This window comes from Pseudonaja textilis, chromosome Z (assembly GCF_049901715.1).
Source record: "Pseudonaja textilis isolate UNSWEBS1 chromosome Z, rPseTex1.2, whole genome shotgun sequence".
Classification (NCBI taxonomy): Eukaryota; Metazoa; Chordata; class Lepidosauria; order Squamata; family Elapidae; genus Pseudonaja; species Pseudonaja textilis.
In genome coordinates, this window is record NC_142008.1 from 103663432 (window position 1) to 103679122 (window position 15691).

The 15691-nt window shown below is 38.3% G+C and overlaps 1 protein-coding gene across 2 annotated transcripts in view; it reads right to left on the bottom strand.

The window, feature by feature from the left end:
• Positions 1-8155: 8155 nt before the first annotated feature.
• Positions 8156-15691, bottom strand: part of LOC113450802 (long-chain fatty acid transport protein 2-like) — a 38221-nt gene continuing 30685 nt past the window's right edge. For both annotated transcript variants that reach the window (XM_026722105.2, XM_026722104.2), the window contains 3 exons: positions 12588-12685; positions 10159-10289; positions 8156-9174 (listed from right to left, as the gene is read on the bottom strand). In XM_026722105.2, coding sequence (XP_026577890.1) covers positions 8998-9174; positions 10159-10289; positions 12588-12685 — 406 coding nt within the window. In that variant the 3' untranslated portion in view covers positions 8156-8997. The remainder of the gene's footprint in view (positions 9175-10158; positions 10290-12587; positions 12686-15691) is intronic.

Consider the following 15691-nt stretch of genomic DNA (forward strand, 5'->3'; position numbering starts at 1 on the left):
ACTCAAGGACATTAGCGGACCTCGCCCGAGCGCGAGACAAACGCTGAAGAAAAAGAAGAAGAAGAAGAAGAAGAGGCCAGAGTCTTTAAATTTTTGGAATACTGCCCTTAGGTGTTTTACTAATTGTTTTTTATTAGCTGCTGCCACTAATACATCATCAAAGTACGGCACTACTCCCTTTATGCCTTGCAGCATCCTTTCCATGAGGCTTTGGAAAACCCCAGGCGCTATGCTGATGCCGAATTGGAGGCGGTTGCATTTAAATGCCCCATGGTGTGTTACGATCGTGTGTGCCTCGGCGGTTTCTGCATCAACCAGCAGCTGCTGATAGGCTTGTGCCAGGTTGAGCTTTGCAAAGACCTGGCCTCCCCCCAGTGAGTGCAGGAGGTGCTGGACTACTGGCACGGGATAGGCACTTTGCTTCAAGACATGGTTGAGGGTGGCCTTATAGTCCCCACAGATTCTTATGGAGCCATCTGGTTTGATTGGGGTGACTATAGGCATTTCCCAACGGGCATGGTCAATAGGCTCCAATACCCCTTGGGTGATGAGCTTATTTAGTTGCTCATCTATTTTAGGCTTGAGTGCAAATGGCACTCGCCCCAGTTTGAGGTGGATAGGGGTGATATCTGGGTTAAGATTGAAGGAGATTGAGGACCCCTTGTACTTGCCTAAGATGTTGTCGAAGACCTCTTGAAAGTCCCGTGCAAGTGCCGCTTCCCAATCTTCTTCGTTTGTGTGGTGGATACCAGCCATTTCTATCCCTAGTAGCTTGAACCATTGTAGCCCGAGCAAGCTGGGGTGGTCTTTGTCCATGATGGTGAGTGGCAGTATGTTGGTGTGGCCTTTGAATGTGATTTTGAAGTGCCTAATGCTGGTTACGGGGATGTGGTTTCCCTGGTAGTCTCTGAGAATCAGTTTTTGGTTGCTTAGTTTGTGTCGGCGTATGCTGGGTATTAGGTGCTTGATGGTGTGCCAGGAGACCATGGAGAGGTAGGATCCAGAATCCACTTCCATGGAGCACGTTTGGTTTTCGATGTTTACTGTTATGCCTACTTTTCAGGCGTCTATGGTTGAAGAGTGGCCGATGACAACCATTTGATGGGTCTCTTCTTTCCACGGCGCCTCATTGAATCATTTGGTCCAGCCGTCTTGGCTCCATCAACTGTCAGTCTGGTGATCCCGATGCTTTGGGGGGGTGCCGTCTCATCGTATAGGGTTGCTGCCTCAGCGCCGGGGGCTGTGGTTGCGTTTATTTCAGCATACTTTTGCAATGTGCCCCCGCTTCTCACAATGCCGACAAATAGCGTCAAGAAAATGGCATTCAGAGCGGGGGTGATCACCTCCGCATCTGGCACATTGGAATCTCAACTTATGACCCCGCCGTCTCATCGATCGCGTTCCGACTGAAGCCGGTGGATCTCTTACTCCTCATAGTCGCTGTCAGAATGGGATTTGATGTTGCCATGGTGGGTGGAGGTGATGTGTTTCTCCGGTGTTGAAGCAGTCTCGCTGACCGGATGGCGGTCGGTTCCATTTGATCGCCACATTTGAGCCGCTGATTTGCAGGTGGCTTCTGCTGCCATTGCTTCAGGTATGATGTCGGCGAGGAAGATACTGCCCTTTGCCATCAACTTGCTTTGTAGTGTGGGGTCTTTTAGGCCGAGGACGACCCGGTCTCACATGGCCTCTTCTAGGTCAGTGAATCTGCACAACCCTCCAAGGTCCCTTAGATCGGCCACGAATTTGCTGATGCTCTCACCCTCACGCTGGTCTCTTTCGTAAAAGTCGTGCCAGTGAATGAGGGTGGGCACGGCCGGACCGTAGTGGTTTCGGAGGATGGGTGCGAGGTCGTCCCAATCCATCGTCTTGACATCTGCGGGTTTCGCCAAAGCCTTGGCCATTTTAAACACAGCGGGCCCGCAGTGTGATAAGAATACAGCCTGTTTGGTTGCCGTTGGAGTCTTTCAGGTTGCTACATTCCAAAAACACCTGAAACCGTCGATGTAGGACTCCCAGTCCTCAGTGGCCGAATTAAAGGGTGCGAGTGGCATGGCATTGCTGGCCATCTTGAGGGTTGTTTCGCGCTGTTTGCCACATGCTGGATTGTCTCATTGTCTTCTCTATCCCACCTTTGTCGCCAGTGTTAAGTTCGGAAGGTCGGGCTCATAAAGACGAGAGACTCCGGTTCAGTAACAACAGCTCTTTATTTTTCGGCTAGAACAAGCTCAAAAGAATAGCAGCCGCGGCAGCTCTTTTATCGAGCTCGCCGGGGCTTGGTGGCCAATGACATTGCTTCAAGTCTCCAGCACTTGGTTTCGATCAATTGCAGTAGACTCTTAGTGAGCCAATCATAACTGCCCCAGCTGTCCAATCAGGTAGCGGTTGAAACGCAACAATGGGAATACATGGTTTCAAGTCTGCTAATATGGAACACTGCAATACTCAGAATTCCCAATATCATTGACAGGGATTCTGAGAGTTGTTCGAACACATTTGGAGGCTATTGTGGAAGGCTGTTTAACGATAAAGCAAAATTCCTGAAAGATATAAGTGGGAAAGCTGTACTTTTCCAAATATTGTTGGATTCTACCACCTATTAATCCCTACCAGCATACCCAGTGGTTAATTTAGGGATCATTTCAGTCCTATATCATATACAGTATTAAACAAGCGTCAGTTTCATTTAGTTGTTAAGGCATCCAGGTAAAAACTGGGGGGAAACTGTTATGCTCTAGTCCTGCCTTAGGCATAAAGTCAACTGGATGACTTTGGAACAGTTATTTTCTCAGCCCTAAGAAGAAGGCAACAGCAGAGGACTTCCGGTTGCAAGGCTTCAGCGGCGGCAGGAATCCACTTCTCTGTGGGTCCCTGCTGCGCTCACCACTGAGGTACCCCCAACCCAACTGGATTTGGGGGTTGTCGCTACCCTGAAGGGGCAGCGGAAGACAGAGGAGATCCAGGCAGGGGTCTGGGGATATCGCACCCCCTTTCCCCAGCCGGCTAGACTCCTTTTTCCTGAGGCGGTGAAGCGGCTGTCAGTAATGGCAGCCACAAAGAAATCTTCAACCAGATAAGATTGTGCAGGAGGAAGAGCCAGAGGAGAAGTTTTCTTGGCTGAACCGGGACATTAAGTTACTTTCAAAACACCCTGGAAACCTGACTTTTGGATTGATACATTTGTTTCCAAAAGAATTTGTTACAACGGCAAAAGTGCTGAAAGAAAGTTCACTCCCCTTCCTTATGGAGAAAGCAAAGGAGCACAGAAAAACCTGCTTTTTAAAGGTAAAAATAAGCTCTTTGTTACAAGTGGGAAGGGGAGGACTAAAAAAAAAAATTTAAAACTTTGTTGGAGGAGACGCCTTGAAGATTATAAGACCATCAATTAACTGTAATATGGCTTTTAAAATACATTTGGGATTTTGCCTCTGGAGGAAAAATTGTAAAGAGAAGAAGAGGAAATAATTTTTATTTGTTTGGATTGTTTGATAACTTTGACATTTGGAAATTAAGATTGAAAATATCTGGGTTGTTTTTAAAAATTTACAATGGCACCATCTGTGGATGAACTAAAAATGGAATATGAAAAATTAAAAGAAAGACAGCAAAATGGCAAGGATTCCTTGGGAGCTGCCTTCCACTTTTTAGAAATGGCGGTTTCTACGTACCAGCAAATACTTGAGGAAGAAGGAGAAGGAGAAGAAGAAGAAGAAAAGGAAGAAGCCATCTTTAATGGACTAAAAAGTTCGATTAAGAAAGAAAATGGGATGAGAGGAAGGAAAAATGAGAATTTAAGATTTAATAAAACAACCAAGAAAAAGAAAAATAGGGTGAAAAGAAGGTACAATGTTAGAAAGCAATTGAAAAGAGAATTACAACAGAGAGGGGAAGTTAAAAAGGGGGAGGCTAGGAGAGGGGGGGGGGGAGACCAGACTGCAGAAGAAAGGGAGGGGAAAAGAAAAAAAAAAGCCATGGGCTAGAACAAGATCTCAAAAAGCAATTTTTTTTTAGAGATAAAGGATAATGGATAGTGCATAATTAAAGAAAGATTCTGCAAGAGTACATAAGATAGTATTGTAGTATTTGCATTTGAAATAGTTTATTGGAATATTTAATAAAATATTAATGTTTAATAATGATAGATTTCAATATTTAATAAAATATTAAGGAGAATGTGTAAAATGATTAATGTTTGGTTATAGTTTAATTTGTTATTGTCTTAATGTTATTATAAACTTAGTATTTTATTTTCTTATTCTAAAATAATGTATTAATCAGAATTAGAATTAGAATGGAAATTATATATTTAACTATACTATAAGTTTATTATTCTTTTATTTTAAGATCTAATATGTAGAATGTACTATGCAGAATCAGGATGGAAATTATGTATTATTTTAAGTTTTACTTTAGGGGAAGGCGTCACACTTTAAAAGTGATTACAGGGGAATTTTTTTGTTAAAGAAAAGAGATAAATAGATGATTGGAAAAGAACGGACAAAAGATATAAGCATAATGATTTTGAAATAAGATGAAATAAATAAAACATAATTAAGAGAGTGAAAAGATGGGAGAAGATATATAGAAAATATAAAATGGTTAATAAGATATGAATGGTATATAAGGTGAGCATGAATTTGATTTAGGTCTGTTAAAAAAGATGCAACCCGGGGCTAAGCCACTTTTCAAAAGAAGTTTTATGTTTTGTGTTTTGATTAGTTATGTTTGATTGCGAATTAATAAAACATTGGAGGAATGAAACTAAAGGGAGAGAAATTTGGAAAAGACATGTATAAATGACAATTAAGGAGGTTTTTTTATGTCTTGTTTTATGTTATGTATTTTGTGTGCTTATGACTGATTGAGAATTACTAAAACTTTGATAGAAAGAAATATAATTGAACAAAAGTGAAGGGAGAAATGATGAGAAATTTGGAAAATATATGTATGTGTAAATGGAAATGTGATAATGTGGAACTATGCTTTAAAAAATAATGCTTTATTTGCCATGTTAAAATTTATAAGTAATTCTTAGAAAGAAGGTTTTATACTTTTATGTTTTATGTTTTGTTTGTCTTCAAAAATCAATAAAACTTGTTCTTAAAAAAAAAGAAGAAGAAGAAGGCAACAGCAAACCACCTCTGAAAAACTTTGCCAAGAAAACTACAGATTTGTGCAAGCTGTCTCTGACAATTGGACATGATTGAATAGAAGAAAATATATATTATATTATATATTAATAACTAAAATTTTATCTGTATTATACTTAAAACCCTAGGATTCCAATCCCTGGTTACATGTTTTGATTTTAACAAATATTTTAAGTTGTTTTGTTAAAAAAAACCAATAGTTTCAAAAAATCATAAATCAACTGTGTAAAAAGGTTGTTTTCTTTTAAGGGACGGGAGTAGAGAGATCTGCAAAGTTTGGCCCTGGAGGACAAATGACAAGATGTTCAGCTCATATAACTTAGATGAGATGTGAAACCAACTGTTTTCTGGATGTTTTCAGATTCCAATCCGCACAAATTCCAGCTAATATTAAGAAAAAATAATGGAAACTGTGGCTCAATAACACCTGAAATGCCTGTAAAAACTACCCAAGTTTAATTACTTCTATAAACAGTGTTAGCAATGTCCGTTTAAAATATTTTAATATAGGTTTTATTTCTTGGTTGTTTAGTTTTCTCAGCTCTATTTGGAGATGCCAGGCAATGAATATTGCATTTTTACATGCAAAAGAATCAATCCTAGAATTTTTATATTCTGTCTTATGTTAATGAAAAGGGCTTAATTTGAGGGACTATCTATATCCTGTAGGATCTGTCTAGCTGATAAGAATGATCAGTAAGTGTCCTTTAAATACCTTCAATTAAAATATGTCATCTTTTGAGATCCAGAGACTGGGTCTTCTAGAACCTACTATATAAAATAAAGTGCCCTGTGAAATTCAGATGGCTCCAACCCTAACAGCATGAGAATAGATCCATTGTAGGAGCTGTGTGTACACAATTAGGGTTGCTCCTGCCCAACAAATCATGATACTTTTTAAAATAGCTCAGTCGCAGCTATTGGAAATGCTACAGTTCAGCAAGCAGGTACATCTCAAAATGCTAGGAATCAACATAAACCCTTCCTTTATCTGTTATTGGCATACACATAGTCCTCGAGGTACGACCTAATGGAGCCTGTCCATTAGGGTCATAATTCAAAACTTTGTAAAATGGTTTGGAAATTATATTGGGGTATCAGTTATTCTGGAAGCATGTTTATCAGTATTTAACTAGGAGAAACAATCTATGTATATGTATTTTAATGCACCTTTTAATGCCTTGCTTAGCTTTGCTTTCTTCTTGTATAGGTTTTCTTTTTTCTTCTTTTTAATTTTGTGAATAAAATAAAAAATGGGGAAAAAACAGTTTAACCCCTGTTATAAGTACATATTTAGGGTGCATTCATACCTTTGAACAGTCATTAAATGGCCATTTATATCCAAGGAATACCTGTACATTTGATGATTTAGGCTGAAATGTATAGCTTTCTCAAGCTAGCATCAGCCAAGTGGCAGTAGTTTGTATTGTTAGATGATAAATAAAACTAAACGTGGACTTCAGGCAACCATAGGTTATACAGAGGGCCAGACCCACTGCTAGGCCACTATTGCTAATAAAAATTGGAGAAGAGAGATTGAGTTAAGCAGCTTTAAAGTTCATCAAAACCAATGGTATTACAAGATCATAAAGTCATATGACTACCACAGGCATCATCTGGTTAATTCCATGTCTGTAGTTATTAGTAACATGACCATATCATTTTACAATAATTTAATATTTTTTTTCTATTTTGTCCTATCCATATTTATCCAGTTACTGTTTTACTTTTCCAAGAATTGTGCTGCATTACACAAAGTAGTGGGACATCATCCAAGTATCTCTTTATGAACAAAAATTGGCACAGCCTATTATAATCCCTCTTGTATCTTGCACATTTATTTTAATGTTCTTTATCTTTGCATATACATACACCCTAATTTATTCACTTTTCTGCCCTAATCTATATTTCTAAATCCACGCATCAAATTCCACGTCATCATGTCTTGCAACCACCACCTGATGAAAACTATTTTTGCTGAGTTCCTCTACAGTTCATTTATATTGGCTTCTGCTATTCAGAATCATGAACTATAACATACAATGGCTTCCACCAGTTTCAAATCAACTTTGGATCTATATAATCCCACGATGTCAGACAGTTTGACAACTGAGTCTTGTCTGATGTGGTATATTTAAACCCAGTGCAGGGTGTGGGATTTCTCTGTGCTGCTGTGATTCTGTGGAGGTTGTGTGCAGTTTTTTCCCAATTGTGGGAACTCATGATGCAACCTACTACCCAGTCTCCCCATTTCTGCTGCTATATTGTGGCTTGGATGTTTACAAATGACCTTTCCACTCATAGCTTCACATCACAGCATAAGGAAGGACAAGGATAATATTAGCATCTTAATTTCCCTTTTGTGCTGAATAGAGATGACATGATTCTTACTCTGTGGTTCTTACACTAGTTCCAGAGCAGGTGACTGAACTAATCATATTCTTTGCACTCTCAATCTTTTTGTCAGAAATTAAAATTATCACACCACAATTATAAAGTGTTTCCTAGAGACTGGAAGTGGAAACAATCAGGATATAAAACTGCTGAGGGAACTTACCACAGTTGGTAGTAAAAAAAATTTGAATCCCACCACTGGAGGAGGTGAATTCCAGAGGAGTAAGAGGCAACTATGTGTGACAAAAAGAGGGTGAAGACACCCCCCCGCAAAAAATATTAAAAACAGGGTATTTTGTAGATATAGCTCAATTGGAGAGCTCAATCTAGCAAGATTTTGTCTATGAGTATGAAACAATAAATAACTTGTTTAGAAGTATGACTACCTGTTATTCTTGGTTTTAGGCTTGACAGGTCCAAACATCTCGAGGCTACAGGATTGGGAATATGTAAATGGTAATATTTTCCCCAACGAACTGTAAATGTTAATATTTTTCCCCAATGGCCACAGGTAGCATTGTAGAATCAAGTATGGTTTCCAGATCTTGTCCTCTGTCTGGCCACATTGAACTTGCTCTTTTGAATTGGATTCCATGAATGAATGCACAAACTTTACTAAATGCTGGAGTTTTACTTATTCTATTATCCTCTAGTTAAGGCATTAATATCATAGGTAAGATAAAAAATATATACTATATTTCCTCTATATACAATGAACTACAGGGTCAAGAGATTAAATCAAAAATAAATTCTGAGGTTGGAAACTGTTTACTGAATTTAAATGATAACAGATTATTTTTAACTGATATGAAATGATTCCTTGTAATTTTAAAAATTGACCAGGAAAAATAAATCACATCAATTCTGATTTTTAAAAATAAACCCCAGCTTCCCAACTTTTCCTTTGGTTTTATTAGACTTTTAATTCTTGCATAGATAGCAATAACTTGATGGGTGTGTGTTACAAGAAGCAAATGGAGCAGAAGATATGTATATTTATACTGAAGAGTATGAAGCTTCCTTTAAGATAAATTCCAGTTACCTTCACAGGAAAACTACACAGGCTTTGCTATGCAAAGTCAAGCACTTAAGTGGAACACGATGTCTGTGACACTATTGGGACACAGGATGCCCATTTCATGCATATTGTAATGCATACACATATTTACCTCCCTCTACTGGAGAGCAAACAGCTCATGGGAATACAGAAAGGCTCTTTACTTGGGGAAAGAAAAAGAATAAGAATAAAATTAACTTTTCTAAATGTCCTTAAGTTTGGTATGCAAGATACCTGTTCCAGAAATCTTTAATTTGCCAGATATCTGCCAAATTAAAACAAAATTAATCCAAGAGAATTACTCTATTCTTAGGCTATAGTCAAGAAACACCAAGCTCTATTCCTGGGTTGCTATGCCACAAAAGAATGATGATGTGTTATCTTTTGAAGTCCTTTTCATAGTTTCCGCTTCTTCTCTTTGATAGAATGATAGATCTCCAAAGTCAGTGGCACAAAGCTCTTCTCGGAATTGTCCAAGAAAAATAGGGGCTCTGTGATGGTGATAGGGTTAAATTCTTCCTTCACCAACTGAGTTTTGCAATGTTTGAAAGTCCCTGTGATCTCCAAGGCCTCCTGTGGTGAAAAGGAGCAAATCAACCCATTATTCCACTGTTCTCCTAAATGGCAGAATTAAAGCATTGGAGGAAGACACCATTACTGTCAAATACATGCTGCACTTTCTCCAGAGTGCCCATCAGTTATATGGGAGTGGATGATAGAAGGGATAAAGCGGAGAATTTCATTTGTACCAGATAGGTAAATAGCACATCATATATCTTGTATAAGATGGAACATATTAATTTTACTAGTGCAGGCGGCAAACATATCATCATCATTAAAAAAAAAAACCCTCTAAGAACAACATAAATATCAATATTATTGTTCGGTTGGGATCCAAAAGCAACTTGGAAAGCTGATTTAGATTAGTAAATGATAAAATAATTAAATTATCCTTCCTACAAAACTGCTAAATTGATTATAGCTATGCCGCATTATATATACTTTGCCTCATTCGGGCACATTTTGCTGCAACACTGGCTTAAATTCTTGAATTCCATCACTTACCTTAATAATGAATTGGAATGAATATCAATTTTATAATGAGGCAGAGGAAGAGGCTACCTTAGGCAGAAGAAGCTGGGAGGTGACAAGAAGCTGCTGGAGGAAACAGTAATGTGCCACATGGTCTTGACACATTTAAAATGTGTGGACTTCAACTCCTAGAATTCCCCATCCAGCAACACCCTATTTTGGAAGTGATGGATGGGGAAGAAGTTCACACATCTAGATACCAAGTTTGAGAAACACTGTATTAAGACAACCCAGATCCAGTCAAGATGGTAGCAGGATCAAAACTTTCACTCACAAATTCTGTCTTTTTTGATTTTTGATTGTTATCAATCCCATCAAAGTTCATTCACATTATATCAACTGATCAGTAAAACAACAATAGAACACAAGAGTCTCACCTGGATGCGAATAAAGTGAGATATAGCATAGTTTGGCAGGTACCGATCAACTGATCGGTAAAACAACAATAGAACACAAGAGTCTCACCTGGATGCGAATAAAGTGAGGTATAGCATAGTTTGGCAGGTAATTCTTGGTATGTTCATATAACTGTTTCCCATCAAAGGATTCCCCTTCCTTTAATCGTATTGCTGCCATCCCAATCTTTCCTTCATGTCCTAGAAAATATCAGAATGGTCAAATATCTTCTCAGAATAGAAAGACACAGGTTTGCGCTGGAGGAATAGCAAGAGAAAAAGGTTGACTTAACCTTTTGCTTTCCAACTGTTTTGCTCCTCTGGATTCCAGAACCCCTCTTTGGTGAGTCAATAGTAAACCATTCGTTGTAAAATGAAGAAATAAATACTTACAAAAGCACTTTAGTCTGGTGTCATATAAAATAGTGCAAGTTATAAAAGAAGTATCTAAAACTCCATGGATAGAATGGATAGCTATAAAAATAAGCCAATTTGTTTCTTTTACTATACTACAGGAAGTTGTCGACTTATGGCCATTTGTTTAACAACTGTTCAAAGTTACAAGAATATTGAATAAAGGGCCTGCCTTTTTTCTTTTAAAGAAAAAGGAGTGAATGGGAACAAAACCTTTGGGAGACATGCCTGTCCTTAAAAAAATCCAGATCTCAAAAAACAGCAGAAATCTCACTGCAAAAATCATTGCCAAAATAACTTATTTTGGCAGTGTGATTTGGGGCCATTTTATGGGAATTAGGCAAGAAGCTGAAGTGAAAAGGAGACTGTTTTTCACCCAGAAGGCCTCCCTTTCTGTCCATGCTGAGCCATATTTCTGTATGTGTGTGAGGGGGGAAATCTGGAAAATCTCACTGCCAGAAATTGTTATTATATAATATTGGCATCTCCATTCCCAGGTTTCTGGAGGGTGTTGTTGAGATGCTAAAACTAAAATGCAGCCCATGGATTGTGCATTTCAATATTCTAAGAATTTAATACCTGCTCTAATATACCATATTTTTCACACTATAAGATGCACCTGACTCTAAGACGCACCTAGGGTTAGAGGAGGAAAACAAGAAAAAAATACATTAGGTGTCCCCATCAGAGGAATATGGAGAATATGGAGAATATGTGAATATGGAGCGTCAAATATGGAACAGCAGTGTAGTGAGGGCAGGAGGCAGAGCCTGAGAGGACCACAGATAGGTGTCCTCTTGTGTCAGCTCGGCCTATTGACTCCTGCACTGCAGAAAAGAGATATAAGAGATGGTCAATGACAAAGATACAAGAGGTGGGGTTCAGCACTTTAAAAGGACCCTGCTGTGGCTGCTATTTACCAAAGGACCGGCACCAGTCCACTGTTGGAGACTCCTGAGGTAATATACTTCATGATCTATGACACAATATTAACTTCATAAGATGCACAGACATTTCCACACACTTTGTGCAGGGGGGAAGGAAAGTGTGTCTTATAGAGAGAAAAATACAGTAATATACCTGTTCTAATACAAATTATAACTGTGCAGGATAACAACTATCATCCAGTAGCTTTGGCCCACATGATTGCAAAAAATCCCGAAGTTCAAGTGGTGTCAATTTTTCAATAACTAAATAACCCCAAATTAATATTTAACTGATTTGTCCATCTAAAAGGCTGATTCATTTGTTTTCTTTATTAACTCTGACACAACAACAACTGAACTATCATTCATATCAGATGGGATTTTAAACAAAACAAATTGGAAAAACAACTCGTATCCTCCACCCCACAATCTTAAATGTTCTCTAAAATCTGGCTACCAAAGTGAACCCTGCATTTTTTTTCCCTGCAGTTATTATGAATCGTAATAAATGTAAACAACAGAAAAGATTGGTGACAATGCTTAAACTAGCAATCCCTATTTCTTGAAAATAAAAACAAGAACCAAAATATCAAACTTTGAACAAATACTAGGTAATTTTATAAGGTGTTGGTATATTTAAATACCCACCCACAGAAAATAGATATTCAATAATCATTTAACCATTCATAATTACTCTGCCAAAATGTCACATCCGTAGGTTTCTTTCTGAATATTTTTGTCTGAATATATTTTTCTTTCTGAATATATATATATTTTAAATGTGTGTCCTCCATGCCTACGAAATCTATTTCATAGCCTACTAGTGCCACCAGCCTCCGAAAAATCTGCCTTATTCATTATTTTAAAAATATTGTTGAACATTAAGTCAACATTAAAACATGCTATTTTTAGCTTCAGTTTGTAACTAATCAGCATTTCACAATAATTACTTTTTATTAGCATGTGTTATAAACTGTTTCAGAAATACTTGAGTTCACTATTATTATTCAAGAAAACAAGACCTTATCCAATATTTGCAATGGGACCAATGTCCCTAAGGATTGTGATTGATAGGTCATGCAATGCCTGGTATGATTCTGGGCATTATTCTTTTATAGACATTAAAGATAGCTTTCTGAAAGAATATACTTTGATCTACCTGGCACAGGTACTCCATATACATTTACTTCTTGAATAAATTCCAGCATCACAAGAATTGTCTCAACTTCTGTAGTAGCCACATTCTCTCCTTTCCACCTACAATACAGTGAAAAAGAAGTGATTAGCACCACTTGTTCATATTATAACTGAATTTTCTCCAAAAACAAAAAAAAAACCCTTCATTTATTACTAAAGCATGATTGTAAATCTCAGGTGAAGTGATCTACTGGTTAAGGCACCAGGCCAAATTTCAGCCCTTCTGTGTTCCCTCGCAATACTGGCCTTGATTTATAGCAGATTCAGACTGGAGACTTCCTCCTTCGCAAGTAATTTCTTGATCTATTTTCTCTGAAAGGCTCAAGCTACTATATTCCTGTGTCTTTCTAAGTCCATAGACCATATTCAGCTGAAGTTTGGTTTTTGGAAGCTTTTTGCTTATTCCTTACTAAAATTCTTCACTGGTTATACTCCACAGTACATATACTTGTGCACAAAAAATAAAATGAAAGGGAGGGAGGGAGGAAGGAGGGAAGGAAGGAAGGAATTTATTGATTGTAATGCGACTCTGTCCAATTAGTGTTCTCATTTCATAGCCAGATATATGGAATGTAGATTCTGCAGTCAAAAGGTTTTAATTTTTTATTGTTTTTATTTTTATTTATTTGTCAAAAAGCTTACAATATAACAGAAACAAGAATAAACATATGTTTAAATACAAGAAATAGGAGCTAATAATTGGGGACAATAGGACAGGGACGGTAGGCACAACTGTGCGCTTATGCACGCCCCTTACAGACCTCTTAGGAATGGGGTGGGGTCAACAGAGGTTAGTTTGAGGGTAAAGGAGTGGGCGTTTGAGCAGGTGACAACAGAATCAGGTAGTGAGTTCCAGACACTGACCATTCTGTTGCTGAAATCGTACTTCCTGCAATCAAGTTTGGAGTGATTTACATTTAGTTTATATCTATTGTGTGGTCTAGTATTGTTGTTAAAGCTGAAATATTCATTAACTGATAAGAAGTTGTAACATATGATTTTATGTACTATGCTTAAGTCTAATCTTAGTTGGAGTAGTTCAAGGTTGTCTAAGCCAAGAACCTCAAGTCTGGTGCTGTAGGTTATTCTGTTGTGAACAGAGGAATGTAGTACTCTTCTGGTAAAATACTTCTGGACTTGCTCATTTATATTTATGTCAGATATACAGTGCAGATTTCAGACAGCAGAGCTGAATTCAACTATAGGTCTAGCAAAGGTTTCGAATGCCCTAGTTAGCAAAATAGTATTACCAGAGGAGAAGCTTCATAAAATTAAATTTACAACTCTTAAAGCCTTTTTGGCAATATTGTTGCAGTGAGCTTTGGCACTTAGATCATTCAATATGAGAACTCCAAGGTCCTTGACAAAGTGAAGGTCATCAACAAGGTCATATCCACCTAGATTGTATTTGGTATATAGATTTTTTTTTTTACCAATGTGTAGGACAGAGCATTTGTTGGTAGATATTTGGAGTTGCCAATTGTTAGACCATTCAGACACATGATCAAGGTCTTTTTGAAGGACTGTAGCATTGACGGTGATGTTGAATAGTTTAACATCAGCAGCGAAGAGGACGCAGTTGCCCATTACTGTCTTCAGCTGCTTGTTCTTGGGCATAAACTAGCTGGAAATGAAGCTGGTTTAAGAAAGCTATTCTGGCTTTCATTCACTTCTGCCACTTTGCCCACAGATGTGCTGCTTTGATGATAATTAGAACAGCCTCCATTGCTAGATTCCCACCCCTCTTTTTGCCTTCCAATGAAGCCTAGAAAAGAGACAACTCAGCAGCCCAGCATAAAATGGTTGCTGAAAGGAAAATATACATTGGCCAGTTGTAATGGAAGCATTAATATATGACAGAATAAAAAAGTAGCAGACAGTCAGGACTGTCTTGTTTGCCCCAAAGAGGCAAAACTGTCACTTTTAGAATCTAGTGGTTGGACTTCCGGTTTGCCAGGCTTTGGCGGCGGCAGGGATTCGCGATCCTGCGCGATCCCTGCCGTGCTAGCCATCTTGGTGCCTCCGATCCTGACGGGTCTGGAGGATAAGGCTGCCCCATAGAGGCAGCCAAAGACAGGGGGATCCAGAAAGGGGTTTGGGGGTATCGCAGACCCCCTCCCCAGCCGGCAAAACTCCCTTTTCTCAAGGCGGTGGAGCGGCGGTCTGTAATGGCCACCACAAAGAAACCGGCAGCTGGACAAGACTGTGAAGGAGGAAGAAGGAGAAAGCTGTAAAGTGAAAGTTTTTTGGCTGAACCAGGACTTTTAAGATATACTTGATATCCTGAAAACTATGATCTTTTGGATGATATATTGTTTCCAGTGGCGAATGGAAGTGCTGAAAGGGAAAGTTTACTCTCCCTCCCTTACGGAGTTAACAAATGTACACTGAAAAACCTGCTTTTTTATATAAGGTAAAAATTTAAAGCTCTTTGTTACAAGTGGGAAGGGAGAGGACTGAAAAAAAAAACTTATTAAGATTGTTGGAGGAGATGCCTTGAAGATTTAGAGACTAGAAGTTAACTGCAATAAGGTTTTAAAATACAGATTGGGTTTTTTTCTAATTGATGTTACCCCAGGAAGAGAAATTGCAAAGGGAAGAACTTTGTACTCTGTTTGGACTGCTTGATGACTCTGGGACTTTGGGGAACTGTTTTAAGTTTTGAAATATCTTGGTTGTTTTAACAAGAAGAAGAGGAAAAAGAAAAAGAAAAGGTTTATAATGGCTTTACCTCTTGATGAACTAAGAAAGGAATATGGAAAAACAAAGAAAGAAGGCAAGGACGCTGTGGGAAAAGCCTTTCGCTTTTTAGAAATGGCGCTTGCTACTTACCAGCAAACTCAACAACAGATGGAGGAAGCAGAAGCAGAAGCAGAAGCAGAAGCAGAAGCAGAAGAAGAAGAAGAAGAAGAAGAAGAAGAAGAAGAAGAAGAAGAAGAAGAAGAAGAAGAAGAAGAAGCCGCCATCTTTAATGAATCAAAAAGTTTGATCAAGAAAGAAAAAAGAAAGAGAGGAAGGAAAATGAAGGACTTAAGACCTAAAAAAACACCCAAGAAAGAGAAAAAT